This window comes from Bos indicus x Bos taurus, chromosome 10, assembly GCF_003369695.1.
Source record: "Bos indicus x Bos taurus breed Angus x Brahman F1 hybrid chromosome 10, Bos_hybrid_MaternalHap_v2.0, whole genome shotgun sequence".
Taxonomy (NCBI): Eukaryota; Metazoa; Chordata; class Mammalia; order Artiodactyla; family Bovidae; genus Bos; species Bos indicus x Bos taurus.
This window is the reverse complement of record NC_040085.1, coordinates 81,424,498-81,451,207: the sequence shown is the minus strand read 5'-3', so window position 1 is coordinate 81,451,207 and position 26,710 is coordinate 81,424,498. Positions and strand designations below refer to the sequence as shown.

Below are 26,710 nucleotides of genomic sequence, written 5' to 3'. Positions count from 1 at the left end.
AGGTAGCGTTGGTTCCTCCCTCTAGTCACACAATAGATGCTCCATAAATATTTGGGCAAAGAATGATCTGTAAAGTGGCGGCGGGTGAGGGAGGCAGCGCCGTAGGTGAGGCTTTTTTATTTTCTTGACCCTTAAGCTGAGTTGAGAGGCAGGGAACCAATGCTACCTGCCCCAAGGCAGTGACCATTGACCTGTGGGCCAGACCAAGTCTAAGAGCAAGGAGACTCCTAGTCAGCACAGCCAGGGAGGCACCCCTCTCAGCCTTCGGGTCTAGGAACCAGCCGCAGGGCCTCCCCTTCAGAACTACACAGACAGGGGCAGGGCTGAGAGGGAACAAGGCTGGGCCTCCACCTACAGGTCAATGTGGAGATCTCCAGGTTAGCCCCTGGACAAGAGAATCAGAGAAGGCAATGGCACCCCACTCCAGTACTCTTGCCTGGAAATTCACATGGACAGAGGAGCCTGGTGGGCTGCAGTCCATGGGGTCACTAAGAGTCGGACACGACTAAAGTGACTTAGCAGCAGCAGCAGCAAAAGGACAGGCTGCTACAGAGCCCGCCCCACCTCACCTCACCACATCATCCTTCAACCTGAGAACCTCGGAGGGTCCAAGTTCAGTCTCCACCATCCCACTGCACTTGGAGGGAAAAAAAATAAAGGATGAAGGCAGGATCTCGACACTCTGAAATCTCTTCTCCACCCCATGTGGTTTTTTCATTGAGCTACAGTTGACTTACGATATTATATGTTTCAGGTATACAACATATGAGTCAGAGTTTTTAAAGATTATACCCTACTTATAGTTATTACAAGTGCAAGGAGATCAAACCAGTCAATCCTAAAGGAAATCAGTCCTGGATGTTCATTGGAAGGACTGATGTTGAAGCTGAAACTCCAATACTTTGGCCACCTGATATGAAGAACTGACTCATTGGAAAAGACCCTGATGCTGGGAAGGATTGAAGGCAGGAGGAGAAGGGGATGACAGAGGATGAGATGGTTGGATGGCATCACTCAATCAATGGATATGAGTTTGAGCAAGCTTTGGGACTTGGTGATGAACAGGGAAGCCTGGTGTGCCATGGGGTCACGAAGACTCAGACACAACTGAGCGACTGAACGGAACTGATAGTTATGATGAAGTGTTGCCTCTCTTCCCTGTGCTAGCATATATCCTATTAGCTTACTTACTGATGGCTCAGACAGTGAAGAGTCGGCTAGCAGTGCAGGAGACCCAGATTCCGTCCCTGGGTGGGGAAGATCCCCTGGAGAAGGACATGGCAACCAACTCTAGTATTCTTGCCTGGAGAATCCTATGAACAGAGGAGCCTGGCAGGCTACAGTCCATGGAGTTGCAAAGACTCAGACATGACTGAGCGACTCACACTTTCACTCTACTTTTCAGTTGGTACCTCTTAATCCCATCCCGATGTCTTTAAGAGCAGGCACTAGGCAGCTGGAGCCCTCCCCACTGCTCGCTCTGTGCTATGAACCTCACAGATGTTAACTCGTGAGAGCCAGGGACTCTTTCATCTCAAATGTACAGATGAAGAAATTGGGGCGCACAAAGGTGCCTAGCTGATGGAGCCAGGATATGATCTCAGGTTTTCTGATTCTAGAGCCCCCAATCCTAACCACTGGGTGGTCACCACCGGGCACTAAGGCCAGGGGAAAACACTCAGCTCAGAGACAGGCTGTGAGGAGTCAGGCAAGGGCTGGTCCATTTCTAACGACCCCTCAAGTTCTACCGGGTGGATTTGAGATGGCAGCTATAGGGGAGAGGGAGGAGGCTGGGAAAGCCTAGCCCTCTTGTGTTAGCCCTTGGAGGTCTGTGCTCCTGTCCAGGCCATTTTCCTTGAATTCCGAGCTGAGGTTTACCCTAACATCTTTCCTCCGGGGCAGGGCAAAGCCACCCACGGACTTTCTAGCAGGGCTGTGTCACTGTTGATCTGGGGGCACAAGAGATGAAGGTTGCAGTCCATGCAGTCCATGGGGTCACAAAGAGTCGGACACAATTGAGCGATGGAACTGAACTCAACTGAGATGAAGGCTGAGCCCTCCATTGCCAGTCAGGCCCTCCACAGGCCAGCCAGAATCTCCCGTGTGCCCTCGGCCTGCCCCCTCACCCACCCCCATCCCACAGGACCAGCCTCCTCTCGCTCCCGCAGTCCCGGAATTCACTCTGTGCCTTTGCTCCTGCTGTTTCCCCCACTGGGGACACCCCTCACCCCCCACCTCCACTCCTGCCTCTCCTGTATTTGGTTTCAGATGGAAGCTTAGCTGGAATTCCGAATGCCTCACAGAGTCACCTGACTACCGCACCTGACTGAGGACCCACAGCCGCCAGGGGACAGAGGGCCTCTCCAAACATTGACTCCCAGGCACCTGCTTGACTGGGGGAGAAACGAGGCAGGGAGAGTGTCCCACATAGGGCAGGGGTGGCCCCAGCCTGGGGCCCCCTCAGCCTCACTTCAGGGACGCACTCAGCCACCTGTGTGGCCCCTGCAGACTTGGAGGGGTCTTTGGGTGGTCACCCACACCGTTCTGCCAACTGAAGTACAAGGCCGTTCTTTGGAGACATTCTCAGTGGCCACCTCCGTCACCGTGTCCAGGCTGGATGCCAGTCAAGGGGCAGGGGTTCGGCCCTCCGGGAGACAGACACCTGCCTCTGGGGGCCCCCACTCTTAAGATTTCTGGGCCTTAGCCCCTCAGGCCCTGGAGGGTCATAGAGTGTAAGCTTCTCAGAGCCCAGAGCCTATTCAGAAACCCAGGGCCCCTCCCTGCACCATGGAAAGTCCGGACGCCTTGCCACGAGGTGGCTGCCGCCCGAGGGCTGGCAAGCCGGTGTCAGGCACCCGCCCGTGGGAAGTGGGTGCCCAGCCAGTGGGGGAGACTGGCGCGGGCAGGGGCGTCGCTCATTGGCTCCTCCGGTCCCCACCCCTTCGCCCCAGACCCTCACCCCGCCCCGCCCCCGGCCCCGCTCCGTCCCCTCCCTGCCTCCCCTGCCCCCACCTCCCGAAGGACGAGCCAAGTTATTACAATAATGAATTAGCCAAGCCGCCTACTGCCGCCACTGGCGAAGACAATTATCCCCCCGCACATCCCTAGCCGCTGCCGGCTCCCTCATAAAGACAGGCTTTTGGGGCCGCTTTGTGCTTTGATTGGAAATGAAGAGATTGCTAATTAGGGAACACCTGCTGGGACCCGGGCTGGCTGGAACAAACGGCAGGACCGGGACGGACTGAGCGGCCATTTAAGGCAGGGGCTGCGAGCGCCTGAGAACACCGGGGTCAGCTCGTCCCCCGCACCCCGGGGGTGGGGTTGAGAGACCCCGAGCCACATGGGCACCCCAGCAATTTAACCCACCTCCCCACCCGACTCTGTCACCCCCACCTCGAAGCCGTAAACAAAGCCCAGACATTTTATGGAGCTTTTCACCTTTTAAAGGATGCTAATTTGTTTACAGGCGACTGTAATTCTGCTTGGGTTTGCATAGGTCAGTGCGTGGCTGGTGCCGGACACAGTTTGTGCTGCGCACAGCCGTTTCCAGCTGCGTGGCCGGTGTGGAAGGGCGCAGCGCCTCCAGCTCCCCGCAGAAGGACAGGGTTGGGGAAGGGGCGCACGGAGGTGACCTGCTGGCACCAGGAGGGCCTGGTGGCAGTGCCAGTCAAGGGCATGAGGTGGCAGGGGGATTAAACCTGAAACTGAGTCGATTATTTACTCTTCAGCCGGCAACCACCTCCTTCTCCTCACTCCTTCCTGGGCCCTGGGAAAAACAAGCCCATCGGTGGCCCCTTTCCCAGAATGAAAAATCCAGTTTAACACTGGAGTTAGTGGGGCCTGGTGGCCAAACAGACAGCCAGATGTTTTTTTTTTTTCTGGCTATCTGAGGAGGAATCCCTAGGGAGCTCAGTGGTAAAGAATCCACTTGCCTAAGCAAGGAGATGTGAGTTCGATCCTTGGCTTGGGAAGATCCCCTGGAGGATGGCAGGGCATCCTACTTCAGTATTCTTGCTGGGGAAAAATCCCATGGACAGAGGAGCCTGGTGGGTCATGGGGACACGACTGAGCGACTGAGTCTACAGGCGCTGAATAAGAAACTCCCAACTCTCTCCAGCTATGCTGAGCAGACAGTTCCCTTCACAACATGACTTTTCAGTCATTGCTGTCTCTCTGAACTGGACTCACAAAATTGTTTTGAGTAACAATTGTGTGCACTGAGGATTCCACACACACACACACACACATCGCCTTAGGACATTCTTTTAAATGTTTATAACACAGTTTTAAGAGATCTCAGCTTTGGCAGGAAGACAAGTAGCTGTAAGTTTCCCGGGAGACTGTAGAAGGGGGTTCAGGGTCCAGGATGACCCGGTCCCTAGAGGTGACATCTAGGAGAGGGAATGTGAGAGAAGTCTTCTCTGAGAAGGGGATAAACAGTCGTAAATGTGTCTGTGGGAGCCGGGACATGGGACACAGGAGTGCCACCCAGCCTGGCCCGCGTTCAGGAAAATAGAGTGCTTCAGCAGAGCTAGCGCCTGGGGCTGAAGGGCAGCGAAGGGCAGGAGGGAGGTGCAGGTGAGGGCAGGGCCTAGGAGGTGTGCTGAGGGCCCAGGGGGGCCCTGGCCACGGTGGGGTTTGCAGACACCCACACTTTTTTAGGCTGCCTGCTGCTCTTGTGCCTGGATTAGGAGTATCATCCAAAGTCTTCCAGAGATGGTGGTTGTGGACCCCGACTCGGAGGTTGGGGGGGGTTCAGTGGCCTTCCAGCAGCACATCGTACTGCTGAGCCAATACTACACTTCTGATTCCTAAAACACAGGAGTGCATTTGGAGCACTGGTGAAGATGCGTGAGAAGTGTCTCAGTAACCCCTCTGCTGTCCCCAGGAGATGAGGATCCTCACAAAGTCCTGCATCGGCGTGAGCCCTGGACTGACAGTCCTGAGCACTGGCCTCAGTGTTCCCGTCTACAGAATGGGGACGTATTCGTTACTCGTTTGGGGTCTCCTACAGCTTTGATATTCCATAATTCCACTAAGCAGTGCACAGTGTTGAGCCGCTGTGTAAGAAAGGCAGTTAGAAGTGTAAGTGTTACCAGAAATAAATCCTGGCAGATATGGCCAAATGACTTTCAATGAGGGTGTCAAGACCATTCAATAAGGAAATAGTCTTCAACAAACGGTGCTGGGAAAACTGGATATCCACATGCAAAAGAAGGAAGTCAGACCCTTAGCCAACACCGAACACAAAAATTCACCTGAAGACCTAAATGTAAGACCTAAAACTATAAGACTCTTAGAAGAAAACATAGGCAAAGCCTCATTACAATAGATATGCAATGATTTCTTGAATATGACACCAAAGGCACAAATGGGACAAATGGGGGGAAAAAAGACAAATTGGAATTCATAAAGATTAAAAACTTCCGTGCATGAAAGGACATCGTCAGGGGCTTCCCTGGTGGCTCAGTGGCAAAGACTCTCCCTGCCAATACAGGAGACACAGGTTCGATCCCTGATCTGGGAAGATCCCACATGCTGCAGAGCAACTTGGCCAGCGCACCACAACTATTGAGCCTGTGCTCTAGAGCCCAGGAGCCCCAACTACTGAAGCCTTCACACCCTAGAGCCCATGTTCTGCAGAACAGAAGCCACCGCAATGAGGCACCTTCACACTGCAACTAAAGAATAGCCCCCCACTTGCCACAACTAGAGAAAAGCCCACGCAGCAATGAAGAGGCAGCACAGTCAAAATAAATAAATAAAATACTAATAATCATTTTAAAAAACCAAAGGACTCCATCAACAGGGTGAAAAGACAACCTACCAAATGGGAAAAAATGTTTGCAAATCATATATTTGATAAGGGATTAATAACCAGAATACATAGAGAACTCAAAACTCAACAGCAAAAAGCCCTAAACAACACAATTAAAAAACAGGCAAAGAACTTGATTAGCTATTTCTCCAAAGAAGGTGTACAAATGGCCAATACACACGTGGAAAGACCATCATCCCTACTCTTTAGGGAAACACAAGGCAAAAACACAATGAGATAACACCTCACATCCATTAGGACGGCTACTGTCAAAAAACCCCCAAATAAACAAATTTAAAAAATGGAAAAAATTAAGCGTTGATGAGGATGTGGAGAAATTAGAACCTTTGTGCACTGTTCGTGAGAATGTAATATCACACAGTCACTGTGGAAACAGTATGGCAGTTCCCCAGAACATTAATAATAGGGTTACCATACAATCAGGTGATTCAATTTCTGGGCATATAATCCAGAAGAATTGAAAGCAGAGTCTCAACGTTATCTATACACCATTGTTCATAGCAGCATTATTTACTAAATAATGTAGAAACAGCCCGAGTGTCCACTGGCAGAGGAAGAGCTAAACAATTAGTGGTGTAGGAAATGGCAACCCACTCCAGTGTTCTTGCCTGGAGAATCCCAGGGACGGGGGAGCCTGGTGGGCTGCGGTCTATGGGGTCTCACAGAGTCGGACACGACTGAAGCGACTTAGCAGCAGCACACACACAGTGGAACACTTTGTTGTTGTTGATCCGTGTCAGACTCTTTGCCACTTCATGGACTGCAGCATGCCAGACCTCCCTGTCTTTCACGATGGAATACTATTCAGCCTTTAAAAAAAAGAAGGAAATTCTACTTTATCCTACAATATGGATGAGCCTGGAGGACATCATGCTAGTGGAATAAGTCAGTCACAAAAAGACAAATACTGTATGATTCTGCTTATGTAAAGTAATCAAGGCGGTCTTCATCATGGAGACAGAAAATAGAACCATTATTGCCAGGGGCTGAGGTGAACGGGGATGGGAAGTATTGTTTAATGGCCACAGAGTTTCAGTTTCACAAGATGAGAAGAGTTCTGGAGATAGATAGTGATGAGAGTTGCACAACGTGAATGAGCTTAAAATATCACTTAAAGATGGTTAAGATGATAAATCTTACATTATATACATGTTATAATAAAGAAAAAAGCTGGAAAACAAAACAAAGCAAGAAAAGTGCAACATAGACTATCAACCACTTACTTTTTAAAATTTTTAAATATTATATATACACTTGTGTTTCAAATATTGAAATGTATATAAAAATATGCAAAAAAAAAAAAAAAAAGAAAGCATACATGTTAGAGAGAGAGACTAGCCTCAACTCCTGTGGCTGCCACTCAGCAGCTGTGTGGCTTAGGATCGTTGGTTTAACTCCTCTGGGCCTCACCGTTCTCATCTGTACAATGGGGGCATTGTAGTGCCTGCTTCCTAGTGTTGCTGAGTTTGAGAAGGAACGCCAGGACACTGGAGCACCAAGCACAGTGTGTGCTCGCTTAGTAAGGGGACTGCCTCTTCCTCCCTTTCTTCCTCTTGCTCCCTTCCCCATCATCATCACAAGCTATAAACTTATACATGCAGTCAGGGTAGAAAAAACTCATCCCTAGATTAGTGTCAATATCCTTTCAGTACAATTTATCACATATCTCTGCTTTTAGAGTCAGCTATACCATTATCCCCTTTGGCTAATGTGTGAATGGATATCTTCTTTAAGGAGTTTCTAGACCTGTCAGGGGCTTTCTCGGGCGGCTCAGTGGTAAAGAATCTGCCTGCCAATGCAGGAGATGTGGGTTCAACCCCTAGGCAGGGAAGATCCCCGGGAGAAGGAAATGGCAACTCACTCCAGTTTTCTTGCCTGGAAAATTCCAGGGACAGAGGAGCCTGGCAGGCTACAGTCCATGGGATCACAAAGAGTCAGACATGACTGAGCAACTGAGCATACATGCACGCAGAGCTGTCAGAGAGAAATGAAAAAGCTGGTAGAGCCCCCGCTTGACCTGGGGTCTGTGCCCCGGTGGGACACGCAGGCAGACAGGGGTGTGAGAGGGCCTCCCGGTTGAGGATCCTTCACCAAATGCTGGCACAGGCTGGGCAATGTGAGCCTCTGGTATTGAAAGACAGTGGGCCTTCTGCCAGGCAACCCAGATAGGCCCCCAAGAGATATAGAAACATAAGCCCCCGATGGGCTGAAGGCACAGCTGTGAGGTCACTCAGCCCAGGCAACTGCCAAAAGCTGGGGCTGGGGTCCTGGAGACCACCCCAGCACAGTGACTCCAGCAGATGGTGGCTGTGGACCCCAAAGCCCTCCATCTACCCAGGGAAGCAAACGTGCCAGGCTCTGGGAAGAGCTGCTGGCAGGAAGGTGCTTTCTTCTCCACTCGGTGCCTGGCCCAGCCAGGGATGAAACCTGTGTGGCCTTTGCAATGTGTCATGGGATCCTGAAGGACGAGGAGGCTCAAGGGATCCCTTGGCGACGTCTTCCAAAGCAAACCTCATTCCCACTCTCTTCCCGCATCTGTGATCACCTTCTGTAGTCAGCAGGAGTTCAGACTAGACTAATGCTGTTGTCACTGAGCCTCCCCCAACCCCGGCGGGTTTGTGTCTAGGAAAACCTTATGGTACTCGTGTGTGTGTGCGTGCTCAGTCGCTCAGTCGTGTCTGACTCTCTGCTACCCCATGGACTGTAGCCCAACAGCCTCCTCTGTCCATGGGATTCTCCAGGCAAAAATACTGGAGTGGGTTGCCATGCCCTCCTCCAGGGGATCTTCCTGACCCAGGGATCAAACTGGAATCTCTTGTGTCTTTTGGACTGCAGACAGATTCTTTACCACTGCGGCACCTGGGAATTCCCATGGAACTCATGGTCCGAGAACTTCAGACGCTGAGCCATGGGGAAGGCAGAGCTCCTAAGCCCAGCCCTGAGCCCACTCTTCCTCCTGCCTCACCTCGCTTCATCCTCACAACTACCCCACAAGACTGGACTTGATCACCCTCTTTGCACATGTGAGAAAAAGTGCAAAGAGGCATGTGAACTTGCCAGAGACAATGAACTGAAGACAAGGCAGAGCCAGCCCTGGAGCCTGGGTTCGCCCTAGTCTAAAACCTAAACAACATATGAAGTAGCACAGATATCACTTTGCAGACAAAGGTCCGTATAGTCAAAGTTATGGTTTTTCCAGTAGTCATGTACAGATATAAGAGCTGGACCATAAAGAAGGCTGAGCACCGAAGAAAAGATGCTTTTGAATTGTGGTGCTGGTGAAGATTCTTGAGAGTCCCTTGGACAGCAAGCAGATGAAATCAGTCAATCCTAAAGGAAATCAACCCTGGATATTCATTGGAAAGACTGATGCTGAAGCTGTATCTCTGATACTTTGGCCATCTGATAGGAAGACCCTGATGCTGGGAAACATCAAGAGTAGGAGGAGAAGGGGATAACAGAGGATGTGATGGTTGGATGGTATTATGGACTCAATGAACATGAGTTTGAGCAAGCTCGGGGAGATAGTGAAGGACAGCGAAGCCTGGGATGCTGCAGTTCATGGGGTTGCAGAAAGTCAGACACGACTGAGAGACTGAACCACAGCAATGCTGACATCAGGCTACCAGGTAGGTTCCTTCAGCACAGTGGCGTCTCTGTGTCTTGAAGTTCTCTTTTTGTTTTGATAGTACAGAATACAGACCATGTTGGGGACAGACTTGTGGGTGGCATTCTGGGTGGATGTGTAAGGAAGGGCTGAGCAGGGAATTCCCTGGTGGTCCAAGGGTTAGAACTCGGTGCTTTCACTACCGAGGCCTGGGTTCAATCCCCGGCTGAGGATCTAAGATCCCGCAAGCTGCGTGACCAAAAGGGCTGAACAGCTGGCACACAGAGTGAACGCCTGTATCCATGAGCACAGCCGTGAACATCTTTATGCTCTGCGTGCACGATACCATGTGGGAACCATGATGGGTGCTGAACATTCGGGATTGGGCTTTACACCATTAGGGCAGTTCTGCAGTGGAAGTGTCTGAAAATATCAGAGAAGATGTGTTTCGGCATCTTCTGGGGGAGGGGTCGGGGAAGGTGCAGGATGGATGTGCATGACGGTGGGTGGATGAGAGGAGGGCAGAGGCGCTCATGGAGGAGAAGCATCAAGCCCCTGGGGACTGTGATGAGCTGGGGAACCTGGACTTGCTGGGCCAGCATACCCCTCAGGGACCTGACCCCAGTGTCCCCAGAATTGGGTACCCAAGCCCTGTTGATTTAGTAATGAGATAATGTGGACTAAAGAGGGAACGAAAGATGATTTGAAACTCATATTTGCCATTGTTAGGTCTGCAATGCTCTCAGGTAGGCTGATGTGAGAGCCTGTGTTCCTTCAGCTGCACGTTGGAGGTTACAGGTCCTTCAGGGTTTGCGGTGGCCATCAGATGCGGTAATACACAAAGATCCTGCCCCGTTCTCTAAGCATGGTCCCTCAGCATACAAGGTCTCCACCCCCAGGTTTCTGCTTTCCTTACACATCCCCTGGTCTCTCCCCTGAGGCAGCCAGACAGGCTACAACCCCGTGCAAGTATGCAGGTGACCCCCTCCTTCTCAAGCCCCCTCCAATGAATTTCGAACTCAAGAACAAAATCCAAGAACTGCTCTTTCCGTGCGTTCTCCACACAGAGCCAGGCGTATGGCCGTTTATAAGTATGCTGCTTGGTAAGGGGGCTTCCGAGGTGGTGCAGGGGTGAAGAATACACCTGCCAATGCCAGAGACGCAGGAGACACAGGTTTGATCCCTGGGTCAGGAAGATTCCCTAAAGAAGGAAATGGCAATCCACTCCAGTATTCTCACCTGAAAAATCCCATGGACGGAGGAGACTGGGGGGCTACTGTCCACGGGGTCGCAAAAGAGTCGGACACGACTGAGGGACTGAGCTCAGCACACACACAGTAACAGGTAGTGCTTACGTGCCCCATCCTGGCCTTTGGCTCAAGCCATATCGTAGGCCAGAAGTCCCTGCTATGAGGAGACTCTTAATTCCATTCAAGGGACCTAGAGGGAAGCCATCCTTTGTGGAAAAGGAAGAGAATATTTCCTGATCTGTTTCCAGCTCCCACAGAGTGCAGGCAGGAGGTGGCGAGTGATTCCCTCTTCCTCTGCCTTTGCTGAGCAAAACCAGCTGTGCAAGAGCTGGAAGGCAGCTCTGGGTTTTGGCATCTTCAGAGTCCCTGGGTTTGTAACCTGCAACACCCAGGTGCTTTGCAACGGCTCTTCCTGGGGCTCCTCCTGGGTAGTGATGAAATCCACCATCAAATTCCAGAGAGACCCATAAGGAGGCGCAGAGACTGAGGCCCCCACCGGACCCTGACTCATAGCCCCTCTCTGTAGTAGATGGTGCTGGTGTCCTGCTCAGATCCATTGGCCCCCACACCCCTGGTGTGCCTGGCCATCTCTAGCTTCTAATGACTACAGCCTTCTCCTGGGAACTGCCCTTGACCAGTGGGAGCCTTCTTGGTCCAGGGGGTCTGGGATGTTCCTCCCTCACCTTGGGACAGTTCCCAACCTACGACTGACTCATATGGTGGTGCAGCTGGTCAGTATGCTTGCCTCAAGGTGGGACAACCGTGGAGTGTAATTCATGCTCCAGAGCTCCCCATGGAGTCGGGCTGAAGCTAGATCTCAGCTGAATTTACACCCTTACTCAGTCCCTCCCCAGCCCTCCTTTCCTCACTCCCTTACAGATGTCTCCAGGCAGCACCCTCTCAATACAACTCTTGCCCGGAATTTCCATTTCAGGCTCTGCTTCTAGGGACACTGACCAAAGACGCTGTCCTCCCCCACCTCTGAGGAGTCTTCCCCAAACAGCCAGGGTGATGGTGGTGTTGCAGGAAGGGGGACTCTTTGCAGGCTCTTGTCTAACAGTCAGAAATGCATTGTCCGAGGGGACACACGTGCTCACACAGCGACAGACTTTCTGGGGAAGGGACACGGGCGGAGAGCAGCAGGGTAAGGGAGCCCAGGAGAACTGCTCTGCTACGTGGCTCGTAGTCCCAGGTTCTATGGTGAGGGGATTCGTTGTCGGGTTTTCTCTGGACAATCACTCTGACGCAGGGTCCTTCCTGGTGGTGTACACATTGCTCTGCCAAGTTGGATGCCAGCGGGAAGGGTTCTGAGAGGTGGTAGGACATGTGGTGTCTCCTTTTGACTTTTCCCAAATTCTCCCGGTTGGTGGTGGCCTATTAGTTCTATCTTCTTTACCAGGTGCTCCTGTTGTAAAATAACTCCTGCTGATGGTCACTGTGGTGCCTGGCCAGGATGAGTGGTTTCACTGTGGTTCCCCTAACAGTGGAACCATAAACAAGGCAAATGCCAAAATATCTAGAAGAGACAGCTGCACACCCATCAGACGAAGAGGTGACAGTTTAAGCAAAAGACTCACCCAATCTGGGGAAAATGCTGGCCTTGGATCTGCAAAGGCCCCAGAGGTAGGAGACAGCACTACTGGTGTTCTCTGTGTCACTCTTATCGGGGAAGCAGAGCCTGGGTCAAGGCCATGATTCAGGAGACCAGCAGATTCTGCAGTTCACACTAACACTTGTCTGACGCAGCTGGGGACCCAGTGGTCTCTACCAAGAACCACCATAGTCCCGTCAAACAAGCAGCTCCCTTCCCAACACACACAGAACTTCCATATTCTTCCTGGAATGCAGATGGAGGGCTGGAGACCCCAAGAACTTCAGACAAGGCGGGAAACAGAGTCCCCAAGGCAAGCAAGTACTTCAGAGAAATTCTGTACTGGCTTGTCTAAGCAACTTCAGTGGAGGTTCTCAGGATGACACCATGGCCTGGGGACAAGGGGTAAGTGCTAAACATCAGGAATCATAGCAGCGACTAAGACATCCGTTATCATTTCATTGCAAAGCCCAGATGACCATCTGTCACCCTCCGCCCACTGTATTCAGAAGGCAGATTGCAGGCTGTAAGGGCCCCTTAAAGATGAGAGAAGCCAGAGGAAAGTCAGAAACCCGATGAACCTGTATCCATGGAAGCTCGTGGACAGGCGAATGATAAACACTTTGTCTCAGCCAGTGAGCACACGCTGGACTCCACCCAAGGTGGGGAGATATTATAACTCTGCTCTGGAATGTGATTAGCATCCCAGAGCCACATGAGTGGATCAAGAGGAGCTAAAGGTCACAGGAGACTAGGCAGGAAGTCCAGACATCCAAGGCTGTGGTATTGGCATTGGTGAGAGACCGCTCCTCCCTCATCTCACTCCCTCAATTAAAAAAAAAAAAGTGTGGATTACAGATGGCGCAGCCCAGACAAGAGGGAAGGATGAACAGCAACCCACAGGAAGTCAGGAGAGGGGTGCAGCTCAAGTGTCAAATTTATAAAGTAGATGTAGCTCTCGGAAGACAAAGTCAAGACAGATGACGTGTGGCTAGAGCAAGGTGGGGAAAAAGACAAAACAGGAAACATAAAGTGAAAACACTCTTGATGGGCTAGCTGGAGGGAGGATATAAAGGCAGACGTGGGAAAGATGATGGGGGAGCAGGCAAGCAACAGTCAGAATAAAGCAGGAGAAACAAAATGTGTTTTCTGAGAGAGCACACTGCATCATGGGAGCCTTGAAAGTCTGCCCATTTTAGCCACAGGTTGGGTCTACATGTTACGAATATAGTTACCAGTTCCCCCGGAGAGGTTTAAAATACTGATGTAGGGGAAAGACTGTTAGCAGTGTCAAAGGAGAGCTAAGGGGTAATCAGCAGAGGTCTCCCTTGACGGAAGCATCTGCATTGTAATATTTACAAGGACACAGGGACTTGGGGAAGAAGAGCTAGAACTGTAGGCTTTTTCGTCAGGTCTGTTAAGGGACGCAGCTGACACATATCAAGAAAATAAATAAAAACACTACAACTTCAACAATGTTGGACCAAGTTCAGTGTTGGTGTAAATGATGCCCCAGGGCACTGGTGTGGTTTTCTCTGGTTGGGTGCTTGCACTTAGTCCTGCAGTGTGTTGTAATACTACGTAGGGTGATATCAGACCCCACAACTTACTCCCTTAAGTTGGGTCACCTTAAGTAAGGTCCTCAGTGCCTCTGTCTCCTCTTCTGTAAAATGGGAATAATGATAAAACTTACATCTTTCAGTTGTTACAGAGACAAAGTAAGATAAGCTCTGTAAAGTTTCCGGCATATACCAGGCCCTTGATAAAGACCTTTCCTTCTCCCATACTCTGAAGAGTAGTTGCAGAGACAGAACATGTGGAAAAGTCAAAAAACGAAGCAAGCAGTAAACAACAATACAAGGAAACCGTAAAGGAATGTTTTAAGGAAATGTCATATTTAGGTTCTAGGTAATGGTACTGTTAACATTTGGTGAGATTATTGTCAGGAAAAAAAATGGAACCCTTCACAACATGGAGCAAAAGAATGATGCTGAAGATTTTTTTAAGGCTTTAAATTCGTAATGTGGTTCATGTGCAATGGGAAAACTGCTGGTTAAAGAAAATATGAGGTTTTAGGGGACAGAGAACAAAGCATGTCCCCAGGCTCAGTATGGAAATGACAGCGACCCAAGACCACCTGAGCTGCGGAAGTCCAATTGTCAGAACCGTCCTTCTGGGAGATTTTGGTGGAGGACTCGGAAAGGGGCCTGAGATCAAGGGTCCAGCTTATAAAGGAATCACTTCATAAGTTTCATGAAACGGCAAAGACAGAAGTGAAAGGGGCACAAGGGATCAATGGAAGTAGAGTTGGGGACTTACGGGAGACTATTTTAGAAATACGTTAGAGAAAAAGAATTGTCACACAGAGATTAATGATAAAATCAAGGCCATTTAGTTAAAAAAATAAGAAAAAAATATCTGCATAAGGAAGCACATAGGGACCCAGAAAATGGATAAGGGATATTTTGTGCTCTGAGGTCTCTTTATTTAGCAAGTCTCCAAGTTTAATATTTTTAAATTAATAGACTATGAGGGAGAGAGGGGAAAAAAAAGAACAGAAGCAGACAGCAAAATGGTCATACAAAGAAGTAGGTACAGCAGTTGGGAAATCATGTCATTCCTAAAAGGTGTTTTCAGTGGGTTGGTTTTCAGCAGCTCAATTTGCTGCTGCTGCTGCTGCTAAGTCACTTCAGTCATGTCCGACTCTGTGTGACCCCATAGACATCAGCCCACCAGGCTCCCCCGTCCCTGGGATTCTCAACGTAAGAACACTGGAGTGGGTTGCCATTTCCTTCTCCAATGCATGAAAGTGAAAAGTGAAAGTGAAGTCGCTCAGTTGTGTCCGACTCTGAGCGACCTCATGGACTGCAGCCTACCAGGCTCCTCCATCCATGGGATTTTCCAAGCAACAGTACTGGAGTGGGGTGCCATTGCCTTCTCCGGCAGCTCAATTTATATGTTGCTAAAAGATTTTCCAGTTCACACCACGGAGGCACGAACCACCACCCCTGACCAATGAGGGAGAACACAGAGGGGGGAAATTTAAGCCATGGGGAACCATCAGCCAGGCCTGTGGCATTTCTGGAATTAGCCAAGTCGATACTCGGGTTGGGGGCGTGGGCACTCACTTGTGCCAGTTCTTTCGTTAGTGCCTTCAAAGGCAAGATGAGTGCTTGTCATGTTCAGGTAGTGCTGGGTTATAGCATCAGCAGTCCCTGCCCACGGAGCCTTCATGCTGAATGGGAAACCACCACACAGACAGCTGTGGTTCAGGATGATCACTGCCCGGGCGGGGCACAGGGGAGGTTTGGAGCCACACACCCAAGCGGGCACTTGGAGGTGAGCCAGTCCACCCATTCCTTTTACATGAAAAGAAACAGAGGCAGAGAGAACCCAAGCAGCTTGTACAAAGTCATCAGGCAGTGGCAGAGCTGGGAGCAGGACAGTGGCTTCTGAGAAAAAAAATGTAAGAGCTTGCTCCATATGCTGCCACACAAATCAGTTTCATTTCCATAAACGGTTTGGTAGTCTCCACAACAGTGTCCAGCCGCATCATCGGTAGAGTGTCACATTTCAAGGTACTATATCAATCTGATATTTTTAGCAGATGGATTCCACAAGTCTTGTTATAACGCATCCACCTGGCTTCCCTCTGCCCCCACTCCCCACTTTCAGTAATCAGGCAAATTCACCACCCCCTCCCTCAAATGCTGAGGTACAGCATCTTTGCATGTTTTCAATTTTTTATAAATGCTACAATCCTATCTCTAGAATTCTCCTGAATGCTTCTCTTTTATCAACGCTGCTGACTCTTCAAATACACTAAGATGGCCCATTAGATTAACCCAGTAGTTGCTTCTGACCCTAAGGGCACAGAGCCAAGGGAACATTCTGACGAGAAAGAAGCCACCACCCTGTCTCTGTTGTTCAAGAGCAGACCTTGAACTTGCAGGGACCAATATCCATCTCCTGATCCTTTTCCACGTGGTGCTTGGTTCCCACTGACTTCCAGAGGAGCAACAGCAGATGGGCATCCGAAGGCAGAATTAACTCAAGAGTCATTACATGAGGGTGTTCTCAATTGAGTGCCCTGGAGTAAATAGTAATTACATGTTCCTTTAAGATTACTCTCAGCCTGAGATGGGGAAAGAAGAGAGTCATGGCTGACTGACCACAATACCCTTAATGAGCACACATGCGCACGAGCACACAGGCCGGTCGCAAGTCTGGATTTGGAAATTTCCCCTAAGATTACGTGATGTCGCTTCTACAAGTCCCTTGAAATGTACCAATTGGGCCCCCTTGGAGACATCAGAAATTACTCTTCTCTCTTCCCATTTTTCTTTCCTCGCTAAGCACTCCATAAATATGCACCATCAAATATGTGGAAAATAAGCTCTCCCCACTCCGTTACGTTGTACAAGAGAAGGAATTGTCTCTGTGCAGAAACACACTCCAGTGACACCACTGCACTCCTGGACACACCAGACAACCCATCTCAGAGACATCCCTGGTGGTCCCGTGGTTAAGACTCCACGCTCCCAGTGCAGGGGCCTGGGTTCGACCCCTAGTGAGGGAACTAGATCCCACACCCATAATGACGGCCACATGCTGCAACTAAGAGCCCGCAGGCTGCAATGAAGATCCTGTGAGCTACAACTCAACCTGGTGTAGCCGAAAAGAAAGAAAACCCATCTAAACCATTCCAGTCTCACACCTGGACTTCAGCAGCCATCTGTGCTAGGCCATGGAGAACAGATTTCCATGAGGGAGAACACATTTGGCCAGACCACACCAAGGCCCAAGCAGACACTGGGAGGACGCCGACTTGATTATGGGATATGACCATGCAGGGAATTGCGGGGGCCAGGGATGTATTAAGGAGAAGGCAATGGCACCCCACGCCAGTACTCTTGCCTGGAAAATCCCATGGACGGTGCAGCCTGGTAGGCTGCAGTCCATGAGGTCGCTAAGAGTCGGACACGACTGAGTGACTTCACTTTCACTTTTCACTTTCATGCATTGGAGAAGGAAATGGCAACCCACTCCAGTGTTCTTGCCTGGAGAATCCCAGGGACGGGGTAGCCTGGTGGGCTGCCGTCTATGGGGTCGCACAGAGTCAGATACAACTGAAATGACTTAGCAGGGATGTATTCAAAACACCTCTAGAGTAGCATCTTCTGCTGCATTTGTAAGCAGCTTGGGCAGGGGTTGGGAGGAATGTAGGGACTTTGGAAGTTTCCACCCTCTTGACCTTTTCTGCACAGGACCCAGAAAATGATGACCACAACAACCAAAATGTCATCACCCTCAACAACAGCTTTCCAAATTTGCTATTGAGCAGGCACTGTTCCAGGGCTTTTATAAGGGTCTCCTTAAACCTTTACAACAGCTCCACAAGGCAGGTGCTCTTACCATACCCATTATACAGATGAGGAGACCGAGTGTGGGGTAGAGAAGGTGGGAAGCTTGTCCAGGTTGTGGCAGGCACGAGGTGGACGTGGGTCCAGAAACATGGTTCCAGCACGCGTTTTGTCTAACAGCACCCAAACCACTGCATGGAGCTCACCGTGCAGGAGAATGAGCTAGTCTAAAACCGGTAAGCACGTCCCTTTCTTAAGGAACGCTTGCCCTCTGATTCTTTTTCTTTTTTCTTTTGCCCTCTGATTCTTATGCTAGTTTCCCACCAATCTTGTGAGGCCCTCAGCCCAGATTTCAGCCCCTTTTGCTGGTGAAGGAATGAAGGTAGGTAGGGGTTAGGGACTTGCCAAGGTCACCGTGCTTGGAAACTCTCTTCCCAAATCTCAACTGTGCTCCCACCAAAGGATTTGAGTAAACCTTGAAGAGCAGGCTTCTGGGGCTTCTCCAGATGCCGAGGGGCCCGGAGGCAACTTCTGGGGCCAAGGATGGTGAGGGAGGGATATCAGGACCGCAGAGGCATAAAACCATGGTGGTGACAAATTGAAAGCAAAATTTAAAATGCAGCGTTTATATACTTGTTTTTGAAAAAGAAGGCCTGACCAGTTTCCTGCTCACTGTCCCGGTATACTTACAGATAGAGGGAGGTGAGGAGTGAGACAGGCCTAGAAGATGCTGGACAGTAGGGACTGACTGAGTTGGTAAAGGCACAGAGCCCCCCAAAAGCCATGTCTGACCCCAGGGTTTTCTATTAAAGGATGGGGTGGGGACTTCCCTGGTGGCCCAGTGGTTACGAATCTGCCTGCCAGTGCAGGGACATGGGTTCGATCCCTGGTCCGGGAAGATCCCACATGCCGCAGAGTGACTAGGTCCCTGTGCTGCAGCTACTGAAGCCTGCCCACCCTGGAGTTCATGCTCTGCAACAAGAGAAACCACTGCAAGGAGAAGCTCGGGCACCACAGCTAGAGAGCAGCCCCTATTCACCGCAACTAGAGAAAAGCCCGCTGGCAGCAATGGAGACTCAGCACAATCAAAAATTAATGAATTATTTTAAAGGAACCCGAGCAGGCTGAGCTGTAATTATCGGTTACGTCAGGAGCACCACAAACCAGATTCACCGTGAGCAATGGTTTTAAAATGTAACCTTTTAGAGCTGGAGGGCCTAAGAGATCTTGTCCACTCCTTCAAGTTATGATGTAGGGAACTGAGGCCCTGTGCACCTTAATTATCACTGACCTGGGGGTGAACTGGACTGAACCCACCTGGCACCTGCCTCTGCCCGGGGTACTTGGCTGCTACCTCCATCCACTAGAGACACAGACGGAAGCAACCCTCCACAGTGGACTTCCTCCCGTTGACTTCAGTTTTTAACATTTTTTTGGGCCATGCTACACAGCATGCCACATCTTAGTCCCCCAACTAGGGATCGAACTCGGCCCTGGCAGGGGAAGCTTGGAGTCTGAACCGCTGGACTGCCAGGGAACTCTTGGTTTTTAATTAATAACTTTGATTTCAGAGTAATTCTAATGTCACAGGAAGTTGAAAAGAAAGCGAACAGGAGGTTCTGTGCACCACTCAGTCTGCCCTTCCAGCTGACTTGTACCCACACAGAGTTCTAAGACAATTGCAGATACACGTGGGGTGACAGGTCTCTTCCTGAGACTCATTATGGAGCAAACAATTCCTAACATTGCTTTCTCAGATCATATGCTACTCCCCTCACAGCCGTGAACCCTAACACACACACACACACACACACACACACACACAGCCTAATCAGCAATAATTTCACTCCTGAATATTGCTAGAAAGATCACTAAGCCAAGCTAATCAATTGTCTCAGCCAGCAACCAGTCCCCGAGAGATGCCTAGACTTTTCACTGTTCTCATTTAACCCTTGGCAGCCTGAGTTTTTCCTCCCCAGTCTTCCCAGAGAGCACAAACGCTGTTCTGGGAAGAATCCAGTATCGAAGATGATGTTCCCCAGTTGCCACCTTTCCAAAGCCTTGTCTGTGCTAATGGAAGCAGACACTCTGGAACACTTCAGAAGGAGGGTCTCCCTCTCATGTGCATCGCCTGGGACCAGCGTGGTTAAAGCAAAGGAGAGGGACGCGGGGCCCCACGCAGAACAGCCAGAGGAAGCAGGTACCAACCAGAAAGGGAGTGGGGAGGGAAACCGTCACAGGAGAGATACCAGTTTAGCAATTAAATTTGACATCAACTTAGACAAAGCTTCTTTACTGAACAGCATGAAATTCTAGCGAAGATTTGTCCACATGTGCATAAAAGACACAGCTCATTCTCTCTCTCTCTCTTGCTCTCTTTTGTTTTTCCTGGATGGAGGAACGTGAAGAGCAACAGAGAAGGGTGGGGGCAAGACCATAGTCAACAGGTCATGAGCTGATGTAGTTAAGGCAGCTGAACATTCATAGCTTCAAGTCACTTCCTGCTCCCATGATGGAGGGATGGGAGGGCCCCCTTGTGAGGAGAGACTCCGTGCAAGTCACGTCACATGCATTCATTGAGCACACGCTGTGCGTCATGCATTGCGCTTGGCACTGGGGCCTCAAAAGCTGATAGCAAGGAGGCAAAAGGGAGGCTGTGACAATTTTAGGAGAGCAGAGAGGAGGCAGGGAGAGGAACATGGGTGGCGCCGCATTCCTACTCCGATCCCCTGATCAGTGGGGGAAGAAAAAGAGGAGGGCTCACTGCCTTGAGGCATAGTCTCTGCAAAGACACACAGGGAGGGTCAAGGGTGGGGGTGAGGCCCATGTGGCCTTTGGATTCACTGGTCAAGTGACCCTGTTGAGAGAAAGGACCGAGCAGGCGGCTGCTGCCTAGAAAACACAGCCCGGTGGGCTTCACAGCTGGGATTGGTCTGCCCTGCTCTGGGGGTCGAGCCTGAACTGCCATGTGAGAATACAGGATGGAGAAGGTGCAGGAGAGACTTGGAGAGCCAAGAACAAAAGCTGCTCGTTGGAATGTGAGTGGGGCCAAGAGAGTTGACCAAATTCTGACCCTGCAGAGCAGAAGAGTCAGGCCTTATTCCCGGACTTAGGACTGTGGTCCAGCCCTCCCACGCTCTGCTCTTGACCATGGTTTAAAGCCCCAGGTTCCTTCCAGGGTGAGGCAGGGTATGTTCCCAATGTGCCTTGAACTCTGATTTCCAGTTGGAATAGCTCGCTGGAGGGTGAAGCTGGAAGTCTTGCTGACACCAGACTCTGCTCACCAAAACTCAGGGAAAACAGCCTGTTAAGGACTGAATGAGTCCCCACCCAGATTCATGTGCCGGAGCCCTTGTTCCCAATGTGATGGTATTTGGAGGTGGGACCTTCAGGAGGTAACTAGGGTTAGATGAGGTCATGAGGGTGGAGCCCCATTGATGGGATTAGTGTCCTTTTGAGAAGAGGAAGAAAGCGGAGCTCTCACTCTCACCTCCATATGAGGACATGGCAAGAAGACAGTCCACCAGGAGAAGGTTCCTCCCTGGGACCTGACCATGCTGGCATCCTGATCTTGGACCAGCCTCCAGAACTGCAAGAAAATTAATTTCTATTGCTGAAGCCACCATCTGTGGTGTTTTGTCATGGCAGTCCAAGCCAAGATATGCCTTAGTGGGAGGCATAGGGGCCTGTTTTTAGTGGTGTGACAAGGTGTGGGCAGAAGTGACTGGTCTGTGCTGAGCAAATAAAATGGCCAAGACTTACTGGGTAAAAGGCTAACATTCCACATGCATGTCATCTTCCCAACAATTCTATGGGGTAGGTTCTATGTGTGCGTGCATGCTAAGTCGCTTCAGTCGTGTCTGACTCTTTGCGACCCTATGGTCCATGAGCCTGCCAGGCTCCTCTGTCCATGGGATTCTCCAGGCAAGAATACTGGAGTCGGTAGTCACTCCCTCCTCCAGGGGATCTTCCCAACCCAGGGATAGAACCTGAGTATCTTAGTCTCCTGCACTGGCAGGCAGGTTCTTCACCGGTTCTATAATTACCCCCATTTAACAGATGAGAAAATGGAGACTTTAAGAGATTAAGTAGCTCAAGTCTCACAGCTGAGAAAAGGTAACGTTGGAACTTGAACTCTGGCTGTCTGACTCAGAATGTATGCTATTAACCACAGCTCTGTGCCGTCCACCGAGGCACTTGTCAGGGCAGGAGGACAGGAATGATCGACAGTGAGCTGGGCTTACAGAGAGGAATGTTATGTGGTCCCTACATTTAGGGGGTTCCTGATGCAGTGAGGGCGACCGACAGGAGCAGTCCTCCCGTGGGGGTGAATGAAATGATGGCGGGACATCAACTGGGGCCCCAAGAAGAGGAAGATGCCAACCAGGTAAGGAAGACTTCACAGAAGAGCTGGTGTGGACGCGTTACAAGTCCACCTTGACCCGAGGGCTCACGGCCACTAAGAAACATGAAGAGAAAGGACGGTGGCCAGGTCAGAGGGAAACAAAAGGCCAGAGGACCCTGTGGACAGAAAGGCAGCTTTTGGAGCCTCTGCTGACTTCATGGAGCAGTGAAAAAGAGCCAAGCGAAAGGACTAGAAACTGCTCACTTGATTGGTGGAGAAAAAATGCCAAGTGTACAGAGCACTCAGAATCCTCCAGTATCAGGGATTCCTGCCCTTATCCCCAAAGCTGGAGAAGGGGACTACAGTCCAGGGGAGCCATATGGCTCCAGCATTCCCCTCTCCTCTACTGTACACTTGCCCGGAACTTAGACTCCTGACTTCAGTTTGGCCTTGACCTTGCTTGACCTTGGCCAAATTGCTCCATGCCTTCTCTGGCTGGAGATGGGAGTTTTCCACCTGCTTTCTCCTAGGCACAGTGAACCAGATGGGTTTTGAGGTCCTGGTGTGCAGTGCCTGGAGCTGAGGGACTCAGACTGATCACGGGGCAAAGGGGAAGCCAGTGGGGGTGCGAATTTGCTCTTGAGGGGGAAGCCCGCCCTCTGCATTTCAGAGACAGGGCCAAAGTGGGGAAGACCCTCTCCACCAGCTCCACCAGGCAGCTGGGGGGACTCTCCCGCTGCCTGTAAATTGAGCCATTCTCCTGTCTCCACGTGCCCACCTCCAGACTGGAAGAGAATTGATTTGGGGAGCTGAAGGCACACAGCCCCTCCAGGGCCTCAGTGAACCCAGGATCCGTGTCTGCTACGGGGGGCTCTTTTTCTGAACACAGCACAGCTTGTGCCACGGTTTCCATCTTCGCTTTGTGAAATGATCCCCTCTCTCTCTCTCCTCCACCTTCCACTTTGCCCAAGTTGTACAGCAGCCTGGAAATGCTGATGGCTTAACTGGTTTAATTTTTTTCTCCAGCAGCCCTGAGGGGTTTTAACTCTTTCCTCCTGCAGAAACCCTGCTTTTGGAGTTGAATGTTTAAATTCTCACTGGGAGACTCATAAATATTCGGAGTCACTCTCTCCCTCTCTGTTTGATTAGGAAATGAGCCTTTAACTCAATGTAATCCCCAAGCCATTAACAAAAAAGCCCTCAACAGCTCCACTATTAGAATTTCACTCTTAACCCGCTGAGGATTGAATTAGATTAACATAACTACCCACAATCTGAGTTTATTTTCTGTGCCAGATAGAAATGTGTTTTTCAGGGAAGGCGAGAAGGGGGAGGGAAGGGAGGGGGGAGACAGAAAGCGCTAGAGAGCACAGGAGGATAATGAAATGTAAAAATAGAGATAAGAAAAAGATGGACAGATACACTGTAGAGGTGAAGTGATGGGGAGAAACAGCTGTACTTAGTCTTTGGTTGAAAAATCCTGCCAGCTGCCATTTTTTACTTGTGGGATATTTGGAGGGGAAATCGTTTGAATGAGGGGAGCGCTTTCCAGGTATTTGCAATTCCTTCTTCCTCGAGATTGATGGCCTTGCACCTGAGCCTGCTGTAGTCCAAAGCACCTGCTCACTGGCCCCACTGTCCCCAGTTTGGGAAGAGGTCGGGGCTGGGTTTCTACGAGCTGGAGGGAGGGGGGCACGCATAAAACAACAGCATGTACGCAGGCGACTGTGAATTTACATCAAAGAAATAAACAACGATGAGGATGGAATGGGGGAGATTTTACAGACTTGAAGTCACAGACAGCCCCGTGACCAATTACATGTAAGAAATCAGTTAGGAAAAAAAAAAAAAAAAAAAATGAGTTTGACAGGAGCTTGGTCCACATAAAATTAATCGTTATTGAAGCAGAAACTAAGTAATCAGAGGCTGCCTTATGCAAAAGCATTGCAGTTTCCGCGCCTGCATCTCTATACACAAGTCCAGAGGGGCAAAACCACATCCTGAACTTGGGGGGGAAAGCCAGGCCTTCCATCACACTGCCAAACAAGCCCCCACCTCACCTAAAAGCATCCACAGGTGGCCAAAGGAAGGAGCAGTTCTTGTCTATATATGACAACAAGTATTCTCCCGTCTTAACCACTAACGCTAATGAGAACACAGGACTTGTTCAGAGCGCGGGACTCACCCCCACTGCATTTAATCAGGGACCGGCAGGCTCCAGGATGCATGCTGAGGAGGGGAGGGAACGGCTTGCTCTTGTATGAAAAGGTTTGGAGAATTTCACACTTCCTAAAAAGCCACTGAGATCAGACAGTCCTAACAGTTCAATTTTGCCAACAGCTGGCTGCTGAGGTTTCTGAATACAATGTCTCAATCACTCGGTTCACTTGAGCTTTAATTAACAATCACCCACCAAATCCCACTTCAGTATTATTATGGGAAACCTTTGCAGGATATGTTTATCAAAACAGAGTCTGTGGACTAGAAAAAGTAATAATGCTACATATAGAATATGCCCAATTCCTTTTTTTTCCCTCTATTTCTGGGACTTTACTTTCCCTACTAGTTTTGAAATAATGACATTTCTTCTGATTTTACACAAAACTCTTTCTTCTAATTTCTCTAGCAGTGAATATAGTGAACATATAAAGTTTACTTTCAAATCCTAATGGGGATCAGGAAGGAATAAGCGATTAGAAAGTAAACTTCACATGTTCTGTCCTCCAAAATAATAAATGAATGGATTAAAGGCATTAATAATCTTAAGTAAACACTGATAAAAATACAGAACCAAGAGGAGGAAACTGAAAGTTTCATAAAAGTCAAAATAAAAATGAGATCAAACCGCCTCTCTAAATATATGTGGGCATCCGTATTATTTAACTTTCTTCAAGTCAGTTTTGCTGCTAAAATGATTTTGTTTTTAATCAAAACAGTCCAGACATATCTATTTTGTTTACTGCCTTTAAATTATTGGAAAGATGATGAGTTGGGACCTTGTTTTCCCAAAGAAATCAAGAAGTAGTGCTTAGCAATGCAGCTTATGGGAAGCATTGTATTAGTAAATAGAAACTCAGGTATTATTTGTCTCGTAAAAAAGGATGCATTTTAAAGTTGTACATCATATACGTTAAGCATCATCACTCCCCCCCCCCCCAAATTTAGGGCGTCTATTTCTTCATACATAATATATAAAAAAATCTCCCCAACTGCAGCATTTTTAGCTAACGCTATGCAGTTTCCAGAAACTAAAGCCCCAAATGTTCCACAGGAAGCTGGTGGCGTGTTAAGCGGTGTGGACCAGCAGACAGTATCTGGGGACTGCTGTCTCTAGGAGTTGCCGGCGTGCTCACAGAGGCTGTGCTCTGCTTGTCTGAAACAAGTATGGCTTTGACAAGGACCCTCATATTAACTTTCTTCCTTCTCGAAGGATGCGGAGTGACGACTCCACGGCACTCCACACCCAGCTTCTGTCCTCTCGGATGCTCTTCCACTCCCAGCCCCCTACCCCAGTTCCCCTTTCAGGATGAAGAAAACACACCAAATGAGTGAGCCAACAAAAGCCCGCAAGGCAAGACAAAGTGTCAGCTCTCATCCCAACTTCTCAAAGCAAACTCCGCGCAAAAAAAAAGAAAAGTCATTTTCCTTTAAGGCGCTATAGAAAAGCTGGCTATCGGGACTGTCACGATTCCCTCCCTGAACCAGGAAGCTCCCGGGCTGTGCCGAGTCTGCCGGGAGCCCTCCATCATCACCTGTCCTGTGTGAACTGGGTCTTTGCTCTGTAACCTTCCCAGCTCACCCAGAGCCGGAGCTGCCAAGCAAATGAAAGTTTTCACACTGGGAGACATAACCACCCCGCGGAGTCGCATGTAAACTTTCCCTTGCCCTTTTGATTTACTTACTTTTTCTCAGTGAAAACAAATAAAAAAACTAAAAGAGGACTGACCTACTGATTTCTAAATGAGTTTGTGTAACTGTCCCTCCCCACCCTTCTGGGTCCCTCTGACCTTCCCAGGACAAGTCTGCGAGAAGCAACATTTTCCTCTGGGTCACCCAGAGATGCTCAAGGGTGCCGAGATCCAGGATGAGAGAGAGCAGGCAAGGGGAAAGATATTTTCGTCCATAAAAAAGACAGAGGGAGAGAGAGAGAGAGAAGAAAGCAGCGTGGTGTGGGGCAAAGGACCGAAAGGTCCAGGGCAGAGTCGGGGGCAGAGGGTAGGAAGAGTCCAGTACTTACATGCTTGGGGCTGGGGAAGGGACAGGATGGCGGGGAAGGGGCTCCCCTCAGCTGTTTCCAGTCGCTGATGGCTCGTTGCTCAGCTCCTCCAGCACCAGCTGACAGTCCCCTGTCTGTGTCTCTTTGTGACTAAGGACACAGTACTCCCAACCTATAAATAGATCCCGACTCCGTGATTGATATAACAGGCAGCTGACAAAAAAAAAAAAAAAAAAAATCCCACAACCATAACCAGGTCTTAAACAAAACAGCAAAAAAAAGCTCTAGACTTTCAACCCCACCGAGCTCCATGCAGACTCCATGCAGATGGGCACTGGAAAGCCGGGAAGAAAAATATACAATGAAGGGCAGGAGGAAATGGGGAGGTAGGGGGACCAAAACCAGGGAAAGGGTGAAATGCAGTTACTTCTCCAGTGGAGGACTTGGGGTCACTGGAGAACTGAGGGGTGATGGTCGGCCGAGAGAGCAAGGAGGGAAA

At 49.8% G+C, this 26,710-nt stretch overlaps 1 protein-coding gene across 1 annotated transcript in view; it reads right to left on the bottom strand.

The window, feature by feature from the left end:
- Window positions 1-26,375, bottom strand: part of ESRRB (estrogen related receptor beta) — a 186,308-nt gene extending 159,933 nt beyond the window's left edge. Inside the window, exon 1 of the mRNA XM_027552505.1 lies at window positions 26,233-26,375. Within this exon, the coding sequence (XP_027408306.1) occupies window positions 26,233-26,234 (2 nt within the window). The 5' untranslated portion in view covers window positions 26,235-26,375. The remainder of the gene's footprint in view (window positions 1-26,232) is intronic.
- Window positions 26,376-26,710: the final 335 nt, after the last annotated feature.